The 25050-nt window shown below is 39.5% G+C and overlaps 1 protein-coding gene and 1 long non-coding RNA gene across 3 annotated transcripts in view; both read left to right on the top strand.

Moving 5' to 3' along the window:
* The first annotated feature begins 264 nt into the window (after window positions 1-264).
* Window positions 265-16953, top strand: LOC144652532 (uncharacterized). 2 transcript variants are annotated; one of them, XM_078512577.1, is made up of 13 exons: window positions 265-537; window positions 4419-4574; window positions 6026-6152; window positions 7084-7262; window positions 8420-8610; window positions 10119-10143; window positions 10654-11034; window positions 11940-12107; window positions 12732-13005; window positions 14050-14180; window positions 14762-15005; window positions 15898-16055; window positions 16522-16953. In XM_078512577.1, the coding sequence occupies exons 1-13, from the start codon at window positions 393-395 to the stop codon at window positions 16527-16529; spliced, it is 2187 nt and encodes a 728-aa protein (XP_078368703.1). In that variant the 5' UTR covers window positions 265-392; the 3' UTR covers window positions 16530-16953. The 2 variants fall into 2 exon arrangements, with proteins under 2 accessions (XP_078368703.1, XP_078368704.1); XM_078512578.1 differs by having other exon boundaries at window positions 15898-16953.
* Window positions 16954-20671: 3718 nt separating this feature from the next.
* LOC144652693 (uncharacterized) overlaps window positions 20672-25050 on the top strand; it is a 37117-nt gene continuing 32738 nt past the window's right edge. The window contains exons 1-2 of the long non-coding RNA XR_013570605.1: window positions 20672-20817; window positions 21007-21101. This is a non-coding gene — a long non-coding RNA (uncharacterized LOC144652693). The remainder of the gene's footprint in view (window positions 20818-21006; window positions 21102-25050) is intronic.

The raw sequence follows: 25050 nt of genomic DNA, 5'->3' as shown, positions 1-25050 counted from the left end.
CTAGCTGCTGGCAGCGACGTGGAATTGGTTCAAAATGTGTTTGGTTAGAATTGCATGCCTTTCCCTGTAAACCTTTCTCTGCAATCTTAATGCCACTTTGAGTCCCCGCTTTCTTGCAATCAGAGAAAGATTCATTAGTTTTTATCTTGAAGGTCTGGGGATTGGGATTTCTCTGTAAATGAATGGGCCTAAGCGAGGCCGCCCGATCCAATTTCATCCTTTCTTGTGTGAATGTAATCTTGTCATCAGTGTTAATTTGATAATGCCTTGGAATTAGATCAATTGTTTCCGGTTAAAAACGTTTAGCACGCTTGTATAAATCCCGTTTAAGCAGTTACTGTGTTTTATTTTGAGAAAACCACAAGTGTAAGAGCTCTCAGTGCTGGTCCGAAATGAGAAGCACCTACACAAGTCCCTTGTCCTGCCATCGCCTTTACATAGGAGTTATTCTTTTGGCATTCAATGCAGCAATTGTCAAAAGCAGTGACGACGCTATTGTCGCAATGGATCAGATAGAACAAATCAACAGGAACGCTGGTGGGTCTGCCATATGTAACTATTTTTTAAGTTCTCTGTTTTGCAGAGAGTTTAGACCGACTAACAGGAGTTAAGACTTGCATGCAGACGGGTCGAGTCAATGATTCTGTCCAAATTGCGAAACGTCTCTAAACTGAGTTCGTAGGACATTACATTTTGAGGTTGTTTTCGTAACGGGCCGTCATCTTGTTTTAATTGTCGTGTACGTAGGTTATAGAGTACCGTACGAACAATACCTTTTCAAACAATTCGCAGGGAAACAAAAGAAAGTTCTGCTCGCAAACTGAACTATAATAAATCAGTTATTCTAATTATTTAACCTTCGATTGCTCAAAAGGTATGTCGTAGTCGTAGCCAGCGGGCCAGGGAGAGTGGAAGGTAAGGGAGGGGAGGGATGTAACCTGCGATCAGGCGTTCTCTTTTTTTCTAAAGAAAGAGAGATAATTAGGGAGGGAGGACATGATCTCAGGTTAGGGGGGGGGGGGGTTGGGGGGTGCAACTGCCGCAAAAGTTGAATATTATTACAACATACAGGCTTAACTTCAATTATTAAAGTGTTTCATGACACTTGGCATGTTACATGCCAAAACACTTGGCATGTTTAATACTCATGTATAAAAGATAGACTTGAGGAAATGCGTCCTCTGTTTGCGGACTCTTTCCTGTGCAGACAAAAGCAACTTGCCTAATAGTACTATACTACGGCTATGAAAGGAAGGCATGTCTTTTAGCACTAGTGTAAGACTAAGATCAAGAAAATATCAACAAAACCGATTAAAAGATTAATTTTGGCAAAACATGACACATACAGGAAAATTTATAGAGAGAGCGAAGGAGGGGGGGGGGAAAAAGGGGGGGCACAGTTCAAATCCAAAGTGGACGGGGCTACCTCTAATCTACCCCCTCCACCCCGCACCTGAAACTACTACACTTTATACATACACTTCAATTCGATGTCATAGATAAGCATATTATTTTTGGCTGTTCTGTCATACACAATCAAAGAAAATATCAGATACGTGTTTCAGCAGGGTTTGATATCTTTAGGATCTTCAGTAGTCCGGACCAGGTTTCCATCAAAAGCGTAAATGTATAATTTTTGCAATATTTGACCCGTAAAGGTCTACAGTAACCTTAAAAGGAAAGATTAAGCTATGGTTTACATCTTTGGGTGCTCTTGGTTGAGATGAATTACATTGCCCGCTGGCCACAACACGTATTTTCTTCTCTCTTTAATTAATGTTGACAGAAACCACCTGTAACAACAGAGGGAATTTCACTAAGCACTTGGGGCAGGGATCTATTTACAGGATATTTGAGGGGTAAAAGCTTCCCCCCAACCAAAATGCCCAGTTTCGCCCAAAAAATATTCTTATCATTGCAGTAAAGAGTAACTATATCGGAAAATTCATCCAGACGCGACGAGAACAGTGCGCATGAAGTAAGTATTCCTTATCTAAGGGAAGAGAATGGACATTTGAGACCTTTTAGAAAAGGCAGATAGAATGCTCTCCGAGGTAAGCTCAGTCGAAACCGATTGCCCGCTAAGTAAAAAATTCCAAAGAAGAAGGAAAAGAAAATCTTGAAAGAACACCCAATCGCCCGGAAATAAATTCGGATAGATTTAAGAATGTATTTGTAAATAGGCTAATTTTCTAATCTTTCTTATATTTTTAATATCTGTTTTTAATGTAACTTAAGATATGTATTTTTATCTTGAGAATTATTATTATTAAGGACACTAGTTGTGTCTCAAAATGCACCAGATTACATCTCAACGCATAATTATTCTTTTCAAAAAAATTTCGGGAGGGGGGGGCATATCCCCGGACACCGCTAAAAAGCTCGGGCCTTCAGCGGGACTTCTAATAAATCCTAGATAGAACCCTGTGAGGAGAGTCTGAGGCGCACACATGGGTATCTATGTGTACAGGCCCGCAAATGATCCCGGCCCGCAAATGATCCCGGGACCGCAAATGATCCCCAAATTGGACCGCAAATGATCCCAGGACTGGAAATGATCCCCAGATTGTACCGGAAATGATCCCCGGACCGGAAACAGTCGCCTGACCGTAAATGACCGAATATGCGTGGACTAAAGAATTTGGACAGGGGATTTAATTTTTTTAAAATCCATTTTTTCTTTATAATACAACAATAACAAAAACAATTACCGCAAGAGAATGTACCGTATTTGAACGATTTAAATTCAAAACCATAACTTTAAAAATATCGATATAGCTGCTAAATATGCAATGATATAAACTAATCTATAAAAACGCGACATAAAGTTTAACAATCCAACCAACAGAAATATGAACTCTCTCCAATCAAGGGATGATTTGTTTACGGCGAAATGCGTTTAGCTGATAGCCATTCATTCACACGCAGTCACGCAGCGTTCATAGCGACAATGTCTAGACGAAAAGTCTAGAAGCGTGAGGTTGAGTTTTGTTGCTGATTTCAAACATTTCCACCTCTTTTTCTCGAGCTACTCTCTTTCGAAATCTGTGGCTTATTTTTTTTCTTTGAATGTCTTTATCAGGTCACAGAAAAAAAAATTCTGACACAGAATTTTCACAATGTTCTGGATAAGGCGACTGAAAATTCTCTAAAAAAGTGACTACTTTTTCGCGTAGCTTTCAGTACAGAGGCGGAGAGGATTGACGGTAAGAAATTTGCACGTGCAGAAGTGACAGCTCTACGCGTGCGGTATGCAAATAAATCTACCCAGTGGTAATACCTAATCGTTTACTGTATTTCATTTCATATTTGCAAGAGCGAATTATGAAAGTAAAATGTGTTTAAAATAATGGTTTTAAATAAACTACAAATGTGTCATAATTAGCATGTAGAAATTGTGTTCGCTTCCAAGGACAAGGAAACTCGTGTCTACCTAGGCAGCATTTTACAGGAAAAAAATTCCAAGTGGTTAATTAGACAGCAGAGGCATCTTCGAAGATACATGTTTATTTTTGAGGTGTGTTTTCTAAACGAAAAACTTAGATAGTCACTTGTTAATTTTGTTATTTCGCGTGGTATTTTCACCGCTTTTTATCGTTGCGTTTTTGCATGAGGTGCTTATCTTTTATAAATATACATCCATAGACTATTCATAAAGTCCATGCCATTCCAAATATTTTGTTGTATCATTTACACGTATCATTTCCGGTACTGGGATCATTTGCGGTCCGATTTGGGATCATTTGCGGTTCCGGGATCATTTGCGGGCCGGGATCATTTGCGGGCCTGTACATATGCCAGAGCCAATGAAATTTCCGACAGCTCTAGCTAATTACACACGCGAGTAGGTAAAAAAAACCTCGTTGTATTAGTTTTCGAGCCGTGGGATTTCTTTAGAAAACTTGCCAAGTAGCAAAACATCTTCTAGCATGCTTTTGGGATATTTAGCTGGACAAAGAATATTGCAGCTTCAAAGAAAACCTGACGAAAGGATTTTTTTTAACACGATCGAATAAAACGTACCACAGAAAATTTGGTAAGGAAAACTTGTTGTTCATTCGCAGATGCAGTTGAATAAAAACATTTGAAGAACACTCCATCGTGAATCACTTGATTTCGGCCCCTGGTATATTCTCTTGTTGTGTTCTTTTTCTATTATTTCTTAGGCCAAATATCATAGAAATGCATGAACTGTCGATTAAATCTTTCTCGTTCTCTTCCGGGCGTGATATGTTGGTTGAGTTTGGTTCTCGTCCTTGCTCCGAGGGTTTTTCTCCGGGTTCTCCGGTTTTCCTCCCTCCACAAAAACCAACACTGCTAAATTCCAATTCGATCGGGAACAGTGGACGAAGAGCCACTCGGTGGAAGTGCCACTGCAAGTTTCTTTTTATTATTTTTTAATATTATTATCTCGTCAGATCCAAATGCTGAAGACGTCGCCATTATTGAAAGCGACATTCGTCTTCCACCTCTACAGTCCAATGCGGCCAGCGGTGAATTCTCCAATGCCCTGCGTTTGAAGAACAGGCTGTGGCCTGGAGGAGTTGTGCCATATGTTCTTCATGACAGTATAGGCATGTATATCAGTAAACTTCATAATAAAATTACAGAAAACCCAGTGAACCAATCATAGCTCGTACAACGTAGCAAATACATGAAGCCAGCACAAAGAGTGGGAAACGTGTGCGAGCGGGCCACGATTAGTTTTAATTCATTTAATTTTACCTCTGATCGGATGAGAAAGTGGCGCGAGATTTTGAGCCAATCACTTAGCGCAGAAATACAAAACCAAAGCAAAGGTGTTTTTCATTACATGTTTTCAAGAGAAAATGATGTTTTATGGAGTCTGAGATTAGTCAACGTCGACGTCAAAACCATCCTCGGAGACCCAGGGGCAGTTAGTGGGGGCGACGGGCAGCTTTTCGCCCGAAAATCCCGTCGTCCCGATAAGCTGCCCGTCGCCCCCACTAACTGCCCCTGGGTGTCCGACGATGCGTCAAAACTGGAGGACAGAAAATATAAACAGAAAACCTCCCAGAAAAGATATGAAACTGACATCAAAATTCACGTTAATCCTGGATATAATCTTATGGCCTGTTTACATGATTCCGGAATGACTTTCATTCCGGAACGAGTTCATTCCATCCCCATACATTTCTCTGTATCTGTTTACATGATTATGATACCGAGACAAAAGTCAAGTCATTCCGGAGTGAGTTCATTCCGGTTTTCATTCCGGAATTAAAGTTTCGTTCTGGAATGACATTTAATTCTAGCCAAGATCTGGTGTCATGTAAATGTTGTGGTTTAAATTTATCTTTGGTTTAAAATTTTTCAAACCAGTTTGATTTTTATTTCCCTTTGTTTCAGCTTATGACAGTGAACACGAGACAATGGAAAATAATATCAAACTGGTTTTAAAAAATTTAAACCAAAGATAAATTTAAACCACAACATAAACACAGAACGAAATTCGTTCCGAGATGAAATCGCAAATCATGAAACCGCATACGGACTCCACAGTTTGAATCCAGAGCGAAAAAACGTAATAGCATTTACTGTTTAGCCCAAAGAAACAACTCTACGGTCAAATTACTCGTTAAAATTGCTTATACGGCCATTAATGGGCACAAAAACATGTTTGCGCGAATCATGCGCCATCTTGTTTTGATCTCGCGCGAAACATGCGCCACCTTGTTTTGATCTCGCGCGAACACCGCGCACGTGAAAATACCTTTGGTTGAACCGGTCGACTCTGCGACACTCTGTCATGTAAATACAGAACGAACTTCATTCCGGAACGAGTTTCGTTCCAGAATGAAAGTCATTCCGGAATCATGTAAACAGGTCAAACAACGGGGCCCAAAATAACATGGCTAACTTTGCATCAGTTAATTTTTTTAGGATAAATGGATTGCTAGACAATGCAATGAGCTAGGTTCTTATCTTAAGATCTTAGGATTTAGAAACAAAGTTAAGAAGTTTATGTTCAAAGGGTTAATACTTTCAATTTTCTTTTCTACAGTCAACCGCACAAAACACATCGCGGCGCTACGCGAGGCGATGGAAATCTGGGAAACCAATACGTGCGTGAAGTTCGTGAAACGGACAACTGAGTTTCGTTATGCGATCATCTATCATGGTGCCAGTGGGTGAGTGTATTAAACTCCCAACATACCTTAAGGTTACTATTGTTAGCTTAATTTTGTTATCACGGTTAGATAGTTTTATCTCGTCAAAATGAACTTCAAAAATCTCTGGACATAATGTTACGATCAAATACAAAACAAGCTCTACAGCAAGGACCTTTTATCAGAAGAAGATAGATAAAGGATATAACACGGTGGCGAGTAGACTTTATTAAAATCCTTTTATTTATTTTTTTTTTCCTCGTTGGTTGGGCCTTCTGGTTGGTAAGGCTTCGCTCAAATATACTTGAATGAACCAGCGAAAATCAACTTTATGTTTTTGGGCTTAGCATGCACTTCATGAGCTCTATGATTTGTTTAAAGATGAGTAGAGCTAGAGCCCTCTCTGACCAATCAAATTTAAGTTGTGATACTGTTGGCCAATTAGGTTTAAACAATGACTGTCTTAAATATCACAAGTTAGGTAATGGTAATGTAATGTCTGCTTCGAGCCTAGTGTCCCATACAGGCCGGAGCTTATCTCGGTTTCCGTAGCAGCGACTAGGAGTATTGCTACTCCCCCTGGATGGGATGCTAGTCCATCACAGGGTTACCCCCAGCAGTAAATTCGCCGGTACCCATTTATACACCTGGGTCAAGAGAGGCACTGTGAGAGTAAAGTGTCTTGCCCAAGAACACAACGCAGCGCCCCGGCCAGGCCTCGAACCCGGGCCGTTCGACTCGGGGGCGAGTGCGCTAACCATTAGGCCACCGCGCCTCACAAGTTAGGTTTCATGGCTATTCCTGCAGTTAGTGCTACCTGCATTTCTCTAGCTTTTAGTTTGCGTTCTAATTTATTTGTTGTAAAGTTTTTGTCGCGTTATGCTCTTCTGATATCAATGTTTTTTGTTCGTAGCATAAGAATTACAAATCTCACTCTTCATTCTCTTCACAGCTGTAATTCCAACATTGGTGCATTGTGGCACAGGCCCTCGCAACTTTCTCTTGGTATTAACTGTGGCCATGTTTCTATAGCAACGCACGAGCTCGGCCATCTCCTGGGATTTGGACACGAGCAGAACAGACCAGACAGAGATCAATACGTCGACATCTTGTGGCAAAACGTTGATTCAGGTAACTATGGTAACGTTTATACTGTCAACCTGACTCTCTTTCACTTATGGTTGATGTTGTTTCGATCTTTATGTACCAATGTACCAGTGGGGTGGGGTGGGGGCAGGTGGTCGAAGCGTACCCGAGCTCCCTCTCCCCAGGTTCCACTTTCCACAACATTAAGATGGTAGGTCTTGTATCTAACAGGATCGTTAGTCCAGTCCCTGAACTCTCTCATCCACCGGCCTTATGTAGGGGTTGAACCCAGGCGTGCGAAGAGAGAGTCGAGGATAACTTGCATGCGCGTGCTCAGAACGAACCAATCAGAAGCGAGGAGTGTGGCCTCACTTGCTTGGGTCGCGCTAGGTTAAAATTGGCTCGCTCAAATGACGAATTCAACTACGCGACCGAGCGCGTGAATAAATGCAAGAAAAAAATGTGCTCAATTGCATCCAAAACCAATTCAATAAACGATTACAAAATACTGGAATAGTTGACGGATAGCGATTTTTTTTTGTTTTGGCCGTTAGCTTTTAGCAGACACGGACTGCAAAGTTAGGCTTTTTAAAGTTATTCCGGTCGCATTTGTGCGCGCGCGTTTTCAAAAGGGCTGCCAAATATGGTTTTTCCCCCAATTTTTTTTTTTTTTTTTGGGGGGGGGGGGGGAACTGGCGCATGCGCATGCAAGTTATCCTGGACTCTCTCTTCGCGCGCTTGGGTTCAGCTCCTATAAAAGATGCGAGGAAGAGAGATTTCAGGGACTGGACTAACAGGATCGTGCGATGCATGCTGCGGAGAGTGTCAAGTGACGTAAACATTATTTAAAACAATGGAAATAAACTGCAAATCTTAAATTGATATCGAGTTGTGAAAAACAAAGGTCTACTTCATCTTGCTTTCCTGGAAACCTCACGTTAAATCAGTGGTATGCTTTCTTCAAATCGGCAATCGCTTTGATTGCTTAAGAAAGAGAAAGAATTATGTCGATTTACTAATGTTACGTCATATGTAGCGGTTTGTAGCCTGTATTTCAAGCTCGTTCCCAGGGCGTTCCCTGGGAAAGAGGTTGTCTCTTTTTCGCTAGCTTTTTTTGAGCCGTGATGGGAGAAGCTATGCGTAATAAACTTGCCTGCTTAATTATTAAGAGACCTAATGTCATTATTCTGTTTACTTCACAGCTAATCATAGAATATTCAAGAAGCAAAGCCACTGGGCCTTTCACAGTTTTGGTATACCGTACGACTACAAGTCCCTTATGCATTATGGACGCTACCATTTCTCCAAAAATGGAAAACCCACCATAGTGTCACGTGACCCCAAGATTAAGTGGTTTGGTAGCCTTAAACCGAGCGAGTCAGACATAAAACAGGTTTGTCTCGTTTGTGCAGGTTTTTCGCTAACTTAGTTTTAGGCTTCCATACTTCGCACGGTCAATTCGTTTTATAGGTAATACAACGTGGTCGCATACGTCTGGGAGAAAGTTACAAAGGAACTAGGCAAGGTTTTCGCAATGGGTATCTATCTTCACATCTGACCCAAAATAAATAATTGAATGTCCAGTGGATGGGGGCAATTAGTTTTGATAACATTAACCCACAGGACAGCAATTTATCCGATGGACACCGTTGTTTAATCTTTGAGAGAAAAGAACTATGTATGGAAAAAGGCACCATGAGAGTGAAGAAATCCAAGCATTAGCAATTAGGCCAACGCGCCTGCCATTTGTAAACAGAAATAAGCAGTTAACAAAGATCTGTTGGTACCAGACTGAAGACTCCAGGAGCCCATTGGTTTCTCCAATTTGGCTTTGCAGACATTAATTGTTATTGTTTTTGAAACAAGCTCGTAATTTGAAGACTTTGAATATTTTTTACTTTATCGATATTTTTGCCGCTTTTCAATTTCATTATAATTTAAAATAATAATTTAATGACTTATATTGCGCTATTATCAACTAGTTTAAAACAAGGTTTTCAATCGCGCATTACAAGTATACGAAAAACAAAAAATGCAAAAATATAAAAAAATCTATCTAATTCTACCTTGTAATATCAGTCAATTTACAAGGACACATTCCAAAATACCAGTGTCAAAACGTATACACTATAAATAGTTAGTTAATTAAAAGACTGTTTAAAGAGAAGGGTCTTTGTTGCTCGTTTGAATGACGTGATGGTGTTAATGTATCATGTGATTAAAATGTTGAAATTAGAGCGGTTTTCACTTGAGTGTCGAAAGTTAATTTGCGTTTGCTTTGGTTTTGCATTGCTACGCTTACTGATTGGATTAAAAATTTCCGCCATTTTCTCAGCCAATCAGAACTAAAACCAAAACCAATCGTGACTCGCTCGCGCACGTTTTCCCGCGCTTCGTGCCGGCTACATGTAATTTCTTCGACTTTTGATTGGTTCACTGGATTGTCTGTGTCCTTTGTGATTGGCCAGAGTAATTACTTTGGTTTTGGTTTTACGACACTCAATTGAAAACTGCTCTAAAAAGACTGTTTAAAGAGAAGCTAAGGGTCTTGATTGCTCATTTGAATGACGTAATGCTGTTAATGTTTCTGATGTCAGGATGTAGTTTGTTCCATAACTTTTGGTGCTGCCGCACTAAATGATCAGTCACCCAATGTTTTTAGCAATTTGTCCCCGGGGTAGTCCAACACCACGCTTTTTTGAGATCGAAGGCCATATTTGGTCGGCTGCCTGACTGATATAAGGTCACTTATGTAAGTTGGCGCCAACTGGTAAAAGTGCCTGTTAGTGAATCATAAAAGTAACTTTTAAAAGGCAAAAGGGACACCCTTGACTAGCGAAAATAGTTCTCTTGTTTATAGTATGTTTTCTGACAGTGTTTTTTTTCTTTTTTTCTTTTTAGATGAATCTCATGTACTCGTGTCCAGGTACGAAATTGCACGACGCTCACGGTCAATAGGCGATGACTCCATAACCAACCGGATCATTCAAAATCCATTTTTCTATTTTGCTCTGAGTTTGTAACATGTTCTGAAGATGTCTAAAGCAATCACTATATTGATGTAAAATGAATACAATCTTCAGAGATTGGTTTTCTGATTCAACGCTGGTCTCGTTCATGATCAGGTTATAAACCCATATGCCATCTTACTATGCGCTCTGAATACCATTCAGTTGCATATTTCGGGAAAATATGGCCTTTTTATGTTCCTATTAGCTGTGTTAGGTTTACAAGTTATTGTGGTAAAAATGTACAGCTGCCATATTTTTTTTTACGATGGATTTCTCCTGACCATGATACTTAAAGTGACATTGACAACTAAGGAGAAATGAGATTTTTATCTTACCTTCCCATAAGAATGCGTGACGAACGCACTTCTGCGTGACAAAAGCTTAGAATTGAAGGACTTAAGAACCCTATCATTTTGTCTTTGCAGAAATTCCAGTTTTTCCAGATCACTTTTCTCTGAGACCCACCTCGTCTGCAACTCTTAGCTGTGTTACCATAGACCAGCCACGTGACTCAGAGTGGGGAACAAAATACCTATGCTACGAGCCTGCATTGAAGAAGCTGACCATCACGTGGTCACGCAACGGGCCAATCATTGGACAGAATTGCACAAATACCCGCATGCCTTATGAAAGCACTGCCGCGCTCTGGAAAAATAGTTACCTTTGTGTACCACGTGATAGTTTGCTTAAACTGAGTTGGTCGGTATCGGGGCAGTTACATGGAAAACAATGTTTGGAAATAAGGAAAACACGAAGGAACACCAGAGGGTATTTCCTGTGCGGAACATCGAAGTACGAAAAGATAGGTAAAAATTAGTAGTAATTTTTGGAATAACATTGTAGCTAAGCTTTAAAATTTTTAACTTACACTTCGATTTTTAATTAGGTTTTAAGTAGATTTTATATAGGATTATTGTTTATAGTAGATTTTTAACTTTTAGTACATTTAAGAGAGCCACAAGCGAGCAAGCGACCCCCACCCCCTCGCATCTCCTGTTTTACGCTGGCGTCCAGTTCTCTCGCTGTTCTTTCCCCCGCGCTCATCGATCGATAAAATACGAAACAATAGAGGGATATGAACAGTCTATCGAAAGAACAATAGAAAAAACAACAGAAGCAAAATATCCCAAGTCTCAAAACCAATAGCAACTGTTACACTAGAGGACCAGTAGTAGAACTACATGCTTACGAGAGCTGCTACGTTCACTACTGGTCCAATGATTGTTTCAAGTGATCCGTTTTAAAAGTTTACGTTTATACGTTGGCACGTTCTTGGAAGGGTAACTGGTTTCCGCACTGACATACCGTAAAATTCCGGTTATAAGTCCCCCCCCCCCCCGCTTATAAGCCCTACCGGTTATAGGCCCATCTACCTGGAAACAAAAAAATACATCCGATTATAAGCTCTCCCGGATGTAATCCCCCCTCTGCCAGATGACAGAACTGAACAAGGCTAAATGTTGCTTTATTATGCGTTTTTAACTTAAAAACGTATTTCGATCAGCACTCCCGTGGCTCTGTTCGAAACGTTTTTTTCATTCCCGTTATAAGCCCTCCCGAATATAAGCCCCTCCGCTTATAAGCCCACCCAAAACCCCTTACGAGGTTGTATAAGCCCAGGGCTTATAACCGGAATTCTACGGTATCGTTGCTCATTTTAGCGCCAAGTGGAAGTTACTGACTTTGTTGTTGTCCGTTTCTGTCACTTTAGATGGCGGCTGGTCCAGTTGGTCCTCATGGGCTGCATGTTCCCAGAAGTGTGGAGGGGGACATCGAATTCGGACGCGATCATGTGACGATCCTGTGCCCAAATATGGCGGTGCTGGATGCAAGGGGAACTATTACGAATCTGAGACGTGTAACACAAAGCGTTGTCCAGGTAACGATCGTCTCTTTTTGGTGAAAGTTACGTTAATTTACAGCAGGGGTTATTTAGGTGTCACGCAAATTCTTAGTGATGTTGAATTTACCTTACTTTTTATAATTACCTTACAGGTAAAGTTAGTGTACGTCACGTAGGCCAGCTTATCCTCTTCAATAATCCAGACCCTCAACCTTTTTACTTTTTTATTAGCCTTCGTTGCATGAAGTCCAGTTAGGGTACATAGAAGTTGCTTCGTCAACCTTCAACTCAATATCAATTCTCTTGACATACATTTCTTTGTACAGATTTTCTTAATATAGAAGTTCTTAATAGAGAAGTTCTTAATATATTACATAAATACTTACAATTCAATAATTTATCTATCACATGCTTATACAAGGAGCCCACTTAGTTTTTGGTGGCACATTTACGCTGTCTCCTTTGTACGCATTACGTGCCTATGTATTAATTTAGCCCTTTTGTTCTCTGTTCAACTGCCAATAAACATGCCTTTTAAAAAACACACTGCTCCTTAAATCACCTCAAGTTACGTTTCCAAATCGAAAAACGAGCGCATAATTACGACACAGTGGCCGCTGCATCTTTCTTAACCGTCACTTTTGTACTTTAATTTCCCAGAATTTCCATCATGGCCCTACGATTTCAAGTTTATGTTCATAAGTTTTACTCCCATACGACAACAGTGCATCTTGATATACGAGAGGTACCAGTACAGGTCGTGGGCCCGCGCGCGTCTCTGCTGGCCAAGTAACAAGAGGGATATAAATATCCGTTGGTCTGACCGTGGGCTCATCCCTGGCATGCGCTGCACAAAGATCACGCAGCAAAGCGGACGGTATCAACCGAGTGGCTGGAATGACAATTACTTGTGTGTCCAAAACGCGCCTTACGTGTAAGTATATACTGGGAAGAGCAGGAAATACCAGGACTGGGAGAGAACCTGGGGCAAGGGATAACGTCGTGTTCGAGGACACCAGCAGCAACACTACTCTACTTTAATTACCTTATTACATGAAATTTTCGCGACACGTTAATTTTGCGAATTTCGCGATTCAAAAAAAAAATCGCGAAATTGAAGTGACGCGAACAATTAGTGTCGCGAAAATAACATGGTGCGAAAATTAAGTTACACACATTATGTCAATAATCAAGAAGAATTAGTTAAGTACCACTGAAGGAAGGAATTTAATTTTCAATGTAAATGGATGTTGTGGTCAATTGACTCAAGAACAATAATTCACGTCAGCAAGCATGAACTGCTTGTGGACGTTGTGAGAACTGCTCTGTTGTTGCTGTTGACATTTAGTCCCCGTTGCGTTTGCGTTTAATTCAACGAAATGTTAAATAATATTGCCATGCAAGGAAATGTAAATTGTGTCTTTCTCAAAAACGCGAAATTTAAGTGATTCAAAATACAAAATTTTCGCAAAATCGCGAAATTTAAGTGTCGCGAAATAGGCGCACCTCAAAATCGCGAAATTAACGTGTCGCAAAAATTTCATGTAATAAGGTAGTTGTCAAAATTGGATGATAAGTTTTTTTTACCGAGAAAACCGCTTCCTCTTCCCTTCACGGTATCAATTTGGTTGAAAACAGCAAAGAAAAATCCCCAACTATTTGAAAGAATTATTTGGGGCATTTTCTTATGTTTTAGCGCAATTTTCAGTTGGTGATCGGTTAATTCATTCAACATAGACGCTGCCCAAATATGCGTTGATCAGTTGCCCGATAAGTTGATGTTTTGAGAGCAAGGTAGCTTTTGATTCAGTTTCTGGGGTAGAACAGTTGTTTCGCCTCTTACACATCTTGTGCGCAACTATATCGCAGTTAATTGTATTTAAAGGCACTATGTATCATGGGCGCAACTATGGAGAAAGCACAAACCACACTTGCAAGAAATTTGTGATTCCTTTTGTTTCTGCTATTTGTTTTACAGCTTTAAATGGTCGACAAACGGACCCATTAAAGATTTGCAATGTTTACGATGGCAAAACAACGCTTTCGGCCGTCGCAACCTCTGGCAGAATAACTACCTATGTGCCAGCGAGTACCCAAAACCAACACGGTGTAAGTTAAATTTCTGCTTTTTGCGTTTGTTGTTTTATCTGTTACGCTGCCTACTTACCTACCTACCTACCTACCCACCTACCTACCTACCTACCTACCTACCTACCTGCCTGCCTGCCTGCCTGCCTGCCTGCCTGCTTACCTACCTACCTACCTGCCCGCCTGACCTAGATGCCTACCTATCTACCTTCCCGCCCGCCTGCCTACCTACTTGCCTGCCTACCTACCTATCTACCTACCTACCTGCCTGCCTGCCTGCCTGACTGTCTACCTAGCTACATACCTACCTACCTACCTACCTGCCTGTCTGCCTACCTACCTACCTACCTACCTACCTACCTACCTACCTACCTACCTACCTACCTACCTACCTACCTACCTACCTACCTGCCTGTCATTCGAGACAAAAGTGTTGGGAGCCTGTATACCTACTTTTTCTATCAGTACCTACCTGCCTGCCTGTCTGCCTGCCTACCTACTGTGTACCTGCTTGCCTACCTACCTACCTGTCTGTCTGCTCTCTTGCTTGCTTGCTTACCTACTTGTTAATATAATGCTTTCTACACTTGTTATTCTTTCAGCCCCAATCACTGGCTGCTATCCAAACTGGCGGTCGTTCTTTGTAAACCGAGTTCCATACTGTTATTTTCTTGTCGCCAAAAAACGCGTGACGTGGGCGGAAGCGCAGGAATTATGCAAGGAAGAGGAATCAAATCTTGTCAGTATTAACAGTGCAGAGGAGCACAATTTTATCAGAAGTATTTCAGGAGGCAACTCGGTGTGGATTGGGCTCGAGAAGAAACAAGACTGGCAGTGGACAGACGGGTAGGATATAGAAAACTATAGGGCAGATGTAGGGGGGTAGAAAGCGGCCTCCCTTTGTCTGGGAAATTTGAAAGTGTATCATTCTTAACCTAACGTATTTATCACAATTTTTCTAAGCAAACAGCAAATGGAATCTCAGAGAATCTAGACGCATCTATGGTAACTTTCAGTCCATTTTCAGCCATCAGTTAAACCCCTTTCAGACCGTCCCACTTTGTTTATGTTGCGCGAGGTTGCGCGCTCTCTATGTCTATTGCGAAATATAACGAAATGTTGGGAAATTTTGCTCGTTTACTCCCGGTTCCCGCCAACTTAGGAATCCCAGATGAAAAAGTGCTTGGAGAGTGGACGTCTAGGCCGCGTTTTAAAAAAACTGATAACACTAAAAGTTTATAAAAGTTTAAATTTCTCTTGTGTAAAAGTGTTTGTGATTATTTTGTGAATTTTGAGATTAGTCGACGTCCAAACGTAAGGACAGGAAATACCTCAATACTCTTTTTCTTTGGCCATCGTAGTTTTACTAAAAATAACACGCAAACGGCGGTGATGAACATTACGGACAAACGCACTGTTAGAAAAAAATAGACCTTTTACTTGACGTTTCGCATGTTTCAAAATACATCTTCAGAAGCTAGAAATCAACTTTTGACACATACGAAACGTCAAGTAAAAGGTCTATTTTTTCTAAAAATGCCTGTGTCCGTAATGTTCATCACCACAGTTTGCGTGTTATTTTTAGGAAATACCTCACTGAAAAGTCACTGAAAAGTTATAAATTAAAACTGTAATCAAGATTCTCGCTACTGAATTATAGATCTTGCTTTGAGTAACCGGGCCCAGGTGTTTATTCTGTGTAATGATTAAATGATCGCCCATCTTCTAATCCCAACAGGAGCAACGTTGAATATGTCAACTGGTCCCGCGGTGAACCCAACAATGGCGGCAATGGAAATCGGCCTGAGAAGTGCGCCATGTATAGTGCTATAACTGGATACTGGAATGACTTCCCGTGCGATACGAAATTTAACTATATCTGCAAGATGAAAGGAAGTTAGTTGAACGACAGCACATTGTGCCTTGACTTGAGCTTGGAACTTTGGCACTTCCACAAAAATGTTCAACTTAATTTCATTCGATAGTTATTTTTGTTATTTTTTAATCGTGTTAGTAGACTGTCGCCTGTGTTCTATTGGAAATCCTTAAAACTGATCGCTTCTCGAATTGTTCTCTATTGGCTGACACTATTGCTCGTACGTTGCTTTTAAAAAAGAAAACTATTCATTACTTTTGGCTTTAAATATACAAATTTTTGGTATACTTTATAAAACAAATATAATACTCACCATCGTTTTCTATGAAAGTCTATGAGCGATTGTCAATTCGGCTACACCTTGTTGCATATTCGCTGTTGATTTCGGGTTCGGTTTTTTGCTGCCCTATTTACTTAGGAATATTTTCTCAACCCTATGGTAACTAAAATTACTCACCTAGTTTCTCTGTTTGTGTTATTTTTCAGTTTCGTAATATTGAAGAACGTTTAACAGGCGGTAGTTGGCTGAGGAATCTCTATAATTCAACGTCTGCCGTAACATTTAGTGAATGCATTGAACTTGTGTTGTATTAATTACTTAGTCAAAGCGAAGAAGGACATTTCCTTCCAGAATCAGAACAAATTATTTCTCTGAGTTTTTATTTGGAGCATGTATACGTGATTAGGCTCGCAAAAGGGATATACTAGAGAGCAAAACTAACTGAATATAAGTATTTGTATGGAAATTTATCGCTTGCAATAACTACTATTTCAGAAGTTCTTCCTTTTCTCTTTTTTTTTTCGTTTAAATCATCAACCAAAAAAAGAAGGAAAAATGGCTAATATGCAAGAAAGTTAAAGATAGTGATGCACAACCACGTTTACTTCTGTCTGAGAAAAATAAATGATTGGAAAACACCGTGACGTCTGGCATTCCCTCTATTTTAAAATTACTTTTAGCCCATTGGAGCTTAATGAGGGTGGTGAAGGGAGGGGGGGGGGGAGTATAGGCCCTTTCACAATTCACGAAAAATAATAATGGCATTCACGCTTCACGAAAAAAAAGGTAGTATACCGTTACATTTTGCCTTATTTGAGATTTTTACTATTTGTCTATTTGTCTGCCTCGCATTCTGTGCGCTTCAAAAAGGAAACCAAGTTCTGAGTTCTATGTATGATAAACAGCACCATCTTCCTTTACTACAAAATCAACAGAATCGCTGTCGGATGAGTCGTCATCGTCATCGTATTGCTGATTGTCTCCTGGGTCCCTCGATGTAGACGCGCCTTTTCTTCTCTCGCCCTCGTTGTTCTTCGAATTCTAACCGTTATCCTTGATGGGTAGCAGTCTGATACATAATTAGGAAGAGTTCCAGCTTTATACTTGGTGGTTTGTTATTGGATGGTGCGTTCTCTAACGCTCTCCCAGTTTCTCATCATATCTTGGTCGGCTGAAGTCATGAAAGGGAGGCTTTGTTGCAACATTCTTGGAAAATCTTGAAGATGATTAATTTGTGTTGCATGAGGGCACATGATTACGATATCGTGTGTGTAAAGTAAAAGGCTGACCACTGCGTCATTCGTTTTCGCTGATTCGAGAGCGGTGCTCTCAAAATCCACTCTCCTGTCACATCACGCAATTTTATTTTTGTTTCCATTACGTAACAACGGATGTCGAAAATAGCAAAAAAACATAATCACGGTTCACGGCGAAATAAACATCTATTTCTCATTTTGCGAAAAATAATTTTGGAAAATCACGGTTCACAGCTACTATAGAAATCACGATTCACGGGAAAAAAAGATGCCGATCACAGATCACGAAAATACCCTTTACCACCGTCACCCTCCTAAATGCGCGTGCAGTTGTGAGAAGAAGTGTACCAGCATTGTCGTCCTGTTTTAGTACAAGTCAAGTACCGTATTTATTCGATTAAGTGCCCAGCCTCGAATAAGCGCCCAACTCAAATAATAAGCGTAAATAAAATAAATTAATTTAATAAGCGTACAGGGCGCGTAATCGAATAAATACGGTACTGGTTTAGGACATTCTTCTCAAATAGTACCTGCACCTTGTCTATAGTCTTCGAGCGCATACTCGTTTAGAAGTATATATAGCAGCACCTTGATGATTGCTTGCTTAAGGTCATTGCTTAGCATTAATTAATTGTGCCAACCTCGTTGGGACGAATGACCGCTTCTTCTCTATGCGGCTAAGCTGACGAAAAAGATAAATCGTAGTTTTCTCGTAAACGAGTACGGTGAACTATCAGTTTTTTGTGTTGTATTTCGAGTGCAGCGATGAAATTCTTTCCTTACTGCACTGGCCTCCCACTCATCCTAAATTTACCATCTCCAAAACACGCAGAATGCTCGTGAGATCAATTTATATGTTAGAAAAATACACTGAAAGCTGATAACTTAAAGGAATTATGAGCCCTGCTCCTAAACGAATATGGGGATCCCCCTTTAAACAACAAAATTTGATAAAAAATCTGCGTTGAGAACCATTTTTGAGCCGAATAACCTTAATTTACGTTTCCAACGATTTTTTTTGTATTCTACACTGGCATCCCGTCTTTATTTAATTGTTCAATTCAAACCAAGAGAAAAATGATAGGTCACGATACTTGTTTACGAGAAAATGCCGGTTTACCTCTCTGGCGAGCTCCCCGGGGAGGGTACTCCCTATAATGGCCTATACGGGGAGTCTCCGCCCGAAAGGGGTACCTTTTTCAGGCTTCAGGTATATAAAAGGGTAGGGATTTCACGAGGTTAAGTTTTCGAAAGGGTATGTAAATCTGTCATTTGGCTATTTAAAAGGGCCTTTAATTAAAATATTTCGAACGGACGCAATTTATGGTTGTATTATTTTAATTTATTAAGCGCTACATAAAAATGACAAGAAAACGTCCTATTTCAAGTCCACGCCATGTCTCTTAGGTATATGAAAGGGGTACCTTTCATATACGAAAGGGGTACAATTTCTGTGAAAAATGGTATATAAAAGGGTAAGGGGTTAGAACTTGGGGCGGAGCCTCCCCGTATAAAACTTTTTTGAGTAGCCCCCCCGGGGCGAGCTCTAGCCATGGAGAAAAAGCCGCCGAGGACACGATTAGTAGGCGTGTTCGGCTTGTTGACTGGTCCACTTGACAGGTAGGCGACCATGCGCTGATTGGTTGGCAAATGTGGGTCATGAATAAAACGCGCGGGAAACTGCTTCATTTATGTGGAATAAGGGAGGCTCGCTAAACTATCAAGTTGTCAAAAACAATTCTATTTTTTGATTACCGTTTGGCCATGTTACCCGTTCTCGGCCCTGCGCTTGCATCTCGTTCCTCGTATATCGCGCTTTGCCACGCAAAACCATGTGTACTGTATAAACAGAAACCATGGAATTCGAAGACAAGGGTCTTTTGTTAACTTTCCAAGTTTACTTTAACAAACTGACTGTACTGGAAATAATCCGGCATTTCAGTGCAGAAACGCACAAGTCAATGTATAAAGGCAAGCCGAAAAATGAGCGGAACCTTTGCGGCAAATTCACCATCGAAAAGAACAGATTCGTCAGATTCTTGCCCTGAAGAGAAACAATGGTGTCAAAAGCTACCGCTTATTAAACATGGCCGCCTAATAAAGACAACAAAAAAACTTTGAACAGGCTCAAGATAAATAGTTCTTGTCTTCTCTAGAAGTTAAAAATACTGCAGTTCTTGGAAAAAATAAGAGTCCTTCGTCGTTTTAACCAGAACTCTCGACATAGTGACCTCGACCCTCTAAATTAACCCTTGACGCCGGTTGACGCTCGACCTTCAGCCCGGAAGTTATGACTGATTTATCTTTGAATCTTGCAGTTGGTCAAACAGAGGTAATGAATTCAAAACCATTACCCCCCCTTCCATTTTTCCACCTCAATTTAGCCTAGATTTCTACGCCATTGCATGCACATCCTATTCGCGATAACCGCTGGGAATGCAAAAGAAACTACCTCTTTGGACACCGCGTTGTATTTCGTGCGCGCGATTTGCAAGAGGAATTATAAAGATTTTGAAAAGTAGTTCCGTAATTTCAGGCAGGAAAGAAGAAAAGTAACAGATGTAACGTTCAAATAACTGTGCAAATACATCCGTAGTTCTTTCTTTTTTCTTTTGTTTCAAAAGCCCATACCAAAGGCAGCTGAAATAATTTCGAAACTAAGCAAAACAAATAACAAAAACCTTAAACAACATCCATTTATTTGGGACAGCTCAGAAATTCGGATCTATTATCCTTTTCAAAGATCTTAATTCTGACAATTCTGGTTATTAGGAATATCGCATTTTTATCCCACGATTTCGTTTGAAGAATTCGCATTGTTTACCTTTTTGCTGATTTCATTTCCGCGCTGTTTCAGAGGACGCCTTCTGATTGGATGAAAATTTTAATTGGCGGCCTTCTTTGTGTTGTGTTACACAAAGCACTCGGCGCGTCACTTTCGTTTGGTCATTTGGTCGCTTGCTGTGCTCTGGAAAAGGTAAGCTTTCGCTGTAAATTCTTCTAAAAAAAGAATCTTTTCTTCTTTCTGTACTTATTTCTTGGTTTTGGATGTAAATGTTTCGTTTTGTTTTCATCGTAGGCTTGCCTCAAGCGTCAAAATTTCTGAAAGAAACGATGCTTCGCGAATAAATGAACACGGCTCTGCGCGCGAAAGCAAACGACCACAAAATAGAAGCTTACCCGGCCAGATATAAGTTCAAATTGGTGTTTAGACGGCTGTTTATCCACTAACTTGGTTGTGATGAGGTAAGGTTGGTTTCTTTTTGATAAAAAGGTTCATATAATTGCGTTACTGATACTTAGGTACTTTGCACGCTTTCTTTCAGCTTGTGATGTTACTCGCAAATTCAATTTGTGTAAGGTCTGAATGCTACATGAATATTTAAATCTTGTTGGCTTGACTTCATGTTGTCTTCTTTTTCGGTTTTACAACAGCTAAGATGTATATCCGCTCCCGGTATCTGCTTCCCAGGAACTGGATTTTCACACACAAAGTGCTTGGATGGAAAATTCAATTCGAGGAAATCATGGTGAGTTTGAGGTTTATGTTTTAACTGCCTGTTTTATGACTTTGATGGGAACTTGTTCTTTTGCTTCGGGAGATCAAAACGTATAAAATGATTTGGCTGAAAGCAACTCGTGTTTCTTGTGAAAGAATAAGGCGCCAACAAAAGAAGCATTATAAAAGCAAATAGAGACAAATCTGCATAAATAACTTTTTACTGAAACGTAAACTCTGTTGACCTAAGATTAAAAACAATTATTTAGACAATTCAGATTGAGTTTTCAAAAATTTAATTTTTAGAGTAGTTATATTTGCACAAATCCTGTGTAAAGTTTTCATATTTTGTTGCCAAATTTTTTTGACATAATTGGTTTGAAGGGTGAGGCCACGCAACATGTTGGTCAGTAATGTACCATTCAATCAAAACTTTGACATCCCCCACCCTGTGTACACACTGGACATTTGACTTGCATATGGGAGGGTTTGGGGGAATGGCATTTGAGCAAATTGCCTGACTGCACGACATTTCCTGGTTTTGTTAAGAGTTCCAAGGGTTTTTTTTCGCAGTTAACTTCATGGCTTTCGATTTAAAAAATTAAATCGTGGTTTAAATTAATAAACTAGTGTTTTCTTTTGTGACATTTTGGCTACAAAAAGGCCCAACAAAAGCTGTGTTTTGCATTTGAAAATAAGTAGATTGTTAAGTTATTGCTATGCAATTCCCTTTTATCAAATATGAAAACAAATTTCTGAGATGCAAATATCAAAATTGTTAAGCTACTTATTCTAGAATGCACAATCCACTTTTGATCCAATTTCTTATGAGTTGAGTTTGGCAATTAAATGTAGAATATTTTGAAATACGTAAAAACATACTTGTCAATTTACCTGTTTTCAGTATAATAAATCAGTTTAATTTTGCTATAAATGTTAACGGTAGTAGAGAACAACATTTCAACCATTCAATGGTCATTTTCAAGTTAGGTGCTGAAAAAATTCATGTGAAAATGTAGTAAATGTGCTAAAAATATGTACATACAAACAATAGACAATTACAACAAAAGGCTAAAAATAACTTTGTTAACTTTGATCATTTTAACTGGAAAAATTAAAATACTGGAGGACTTAGAGGTACCTAAATTTTGCATTCACCAACTTATTTGTCCTTTTTTTGTAAAAAATTAACCTCCACTTGAAAACAGGTTGCCTCAAAATCACTTAAATTAAAAAACATACATTGATGGTTTGACTTAAAAGAAAGGTTTTTGGCTAAGATGTATCCGTGAAGAGGTCAATTCTATCAAGGCTAACATTCAAGTACTTCAAAAAAATAAGGTATATGTGAAGTGGCAGTTTTTGGAAGCAGAAAACGTACCAAAGGTCTTCAGTTAACACAATTTATTCTGTGAAGTTGCTAGTCACAAGCTATGATCGTAACGTCAGCTTAGTGTATTTGAGCGTGAGAAATCAATTACAGAACAGCTCTAGTCCATTGTATAAGCAGCCAGCTTTAGTTTGGAACACTAACTTGCAATAGCATCCCTGTCATGGAAACAAAGAGTCTGGCTCTTGTAATTGCTTGTATTTCAATGCAATGGGGACTTGCTATTTAATAAACTTCGCAGCCTCCCACAGAGCGTATGCTCTTTTTTATGTGTCATGTGGGGAGATTTATTATTTCAAACTCACATTACTGGCCTTAACATAGACACTTTCAGTATGCATCAGAGACTATCTGTAGTGCATCATTGTTCCTGCAGAATACATTATGCCATAAACGTCTCTTAATTTTTGTGAATGTTATTGATCTGAGGGGGTGGTGGGTCTTAGGAAAAATCCCTTCCGTGCAGGAGGTATGGATAATTTATGAAACTACACAATGCCAAAAAAAAATATCATGCTCATAATCTTAAACAGGTAAAAATAAGAGAAATAATGTATACCTCAATATCAAAATAATAGTTTAGTAATATACATTTAGTGATTCTTAAAAGTTCCTTTACGTACCAGGGCTGCTGGGGTTCTCTTGTGACATTTCAAGGTCAATTTCTGTTAGAAAGAAAAAGAAAAATGACCAGCAATTGGAATATGCGGGCCAGTATTCCGCAAGTTTGTCCGACCGTCTTTTTGCCCTGTTTTACTGTGCAATAACGTGGCATATTTGCACGTTCTTTTGCCCTTATATGGCAAAATGGCGCAATAGTGGAATAATAACATGAAATATTGACAGTTCACGCATAAGCAAAACTATAAGAAGATAATTTTGTGATGCAAATAAGAATACACTAAATACCATCAGGAGGTGTCCCTTCTTTGTTCCTTTTCTTTTGCTCAGTGAGCCTGTAAAATAATGAAGAATTTTTTTTTCAATTTTAGGATCTTTGCGACAAGTTCTTTCAGAAACTGTCATAAAATGTTCCACATTAATTAACAAAAAATTGGCGTCAACTTTGTGACGTCATTTTCCCGCCCAAAAATTCGAAATTCGAAAAACAAAAACATGCGATTTTTTAGAATGACGAGTTCTATAATTATGCAAAATTTCATGCAGCCAGTATCAAAAACAAAAAGATGAATGAAGGTGAGCGTTTTTGGGTCACTTTGTGCCCACCGTGATACGCAAAATGATACGATTCGGAATTCATTCCGACAATTAAATGTTTTGTCCAAAAGTAAGTTTTTATTGTAAGAAAAAAAAGACCACTCACCTTTACATGTACATGATTATTTTTCTTCTCTATCAAACGTTCGAGTTCCCTTTCCCGTTTCCAATATTCCTCTCCAACCTCTTCTTTCTCCTGGTCGGGTTCAGAATATTTTATCTCGAAAAGATTGAATGTTCGCCCAGCAACATGATAATCCTCATGGCTATAAGAACTCCATAGTTTCACTCCCTCTTCCTCTTCTTTAGCAAAGTTTTCCCACCATTCGAATTCCGAAGGGGACATTCTAACTCAAAGTTTTTCTATGGCTACTTTGATAGTTTCCACGGTTGGACATTTTTTTAGATCAGGCTTTAAAGCAGTCGGCTTTCCAAGAGGAAGTTCCCTCATTATGACAAAGGGACCTTCTTCGGGCAACCACTCCTTTCTCCTGGCGTTAGCCCAATGTCTGTAGCTCATTTCCACTTCACCACAATCGTTTAATTTAATTATTTTAATAACATGCATGTTCTCTAGTTTTTTACTCACTTACTGACATGCTCACATTGAATACTCTTCTATCATATCTAGGACGTCGTTCAATATCTCATCTTTTTTATTTTTCTTCCTGTGCAGTGTCGCACAGATCTTTTAGTTAAACTACTTTTGTATGTCTATAAAATATGAATTAAATATGAATAAAAATAAAGTAAAATTGCTAAATGTATATACATTAAGTACAAAAAGATATAATAGTTATGTCGCATAGCAGATGGCGGAGGCATGGAAACGATGTTGATGGGAGCAAATTCCATCAAAAAACTATTGTACACAAAAACATTTAATGTGAATATTGGCTCCTTTCTACACTGCATGACAGCAAAGGTTAACAGAAAATAAATTCACATGCCAATACAATTAGTCCACTTTTCCGTTTTTTTTTTTGACTCAGAATTAAATTTCCCCGAGTTACACACAGATCAATTTCTCTTGAAGAAAACATGTCTCTTTCATTGCTTGACTCACAAAGAAAGGTTTTTGGCTACGATGTATCCGTGAGGAGGTCAATTCTATCAAGGCTAACATTCAAGTACTTCAAAAAAATAAGGTTTATGTGACGTGGCAGTTTTTGAAAGCAGAAAACATACCAAAGGTCTTCAGTTAACACAATTTATTCTGTGAAGTCGCTAGTCACAAGCTACAGTATGATCGTAACGTCAGCTTAGCGTATTTGAGCGTGAGAAATCAATTACAGATCAGCTCCAGTCCATTGTATAAGCAGCCAGCTTGAGTTAGGAACACTAAGTTGCAATAGCATCCCTGTCATGGAAA

The sequence above is a fragment of the Oculina patagonica genome, chromosome 4, assembly GCF_052425735.1.
Source record: "Oculina patagonica isolate OP01 chromosome 4, crgOcupat, whole genome shotgun sequence".
NCBI lineage: Eukaryota > Metazoa > Cnidaria > Anthozoa > Scleractinia > Oculinidae > Oculina > Oculina patagonica.
This window is presented reverse-complemented; position numbering and strand designations above follow the sequence as displayed.

Bases quoted from the DNA above. Each gene is read 5' to 3' on its own strand.
- LOC144652532 (XM_078512577.1), top strand. From the start codon at position 393: ATGAGAAGCACCTACACAAGTCCCTTGTCCTGCCATCGCCTTTACATA. The intron at 8,611-10,118 runs GTTTGTCTCGTT...TTTTCTTTTTAG, and splicing joins GCGAGTCAGACATAAAACAG to ATGAATCTCATGTACTCGTG. The intron at 11,035-11,939 runs GTAAAAATTAGT...CTGTCACTTTAG, and splicing joins ATCGAAGTACGAAAAGATAG to ATGGCGGCTGGTCCAGTTGG.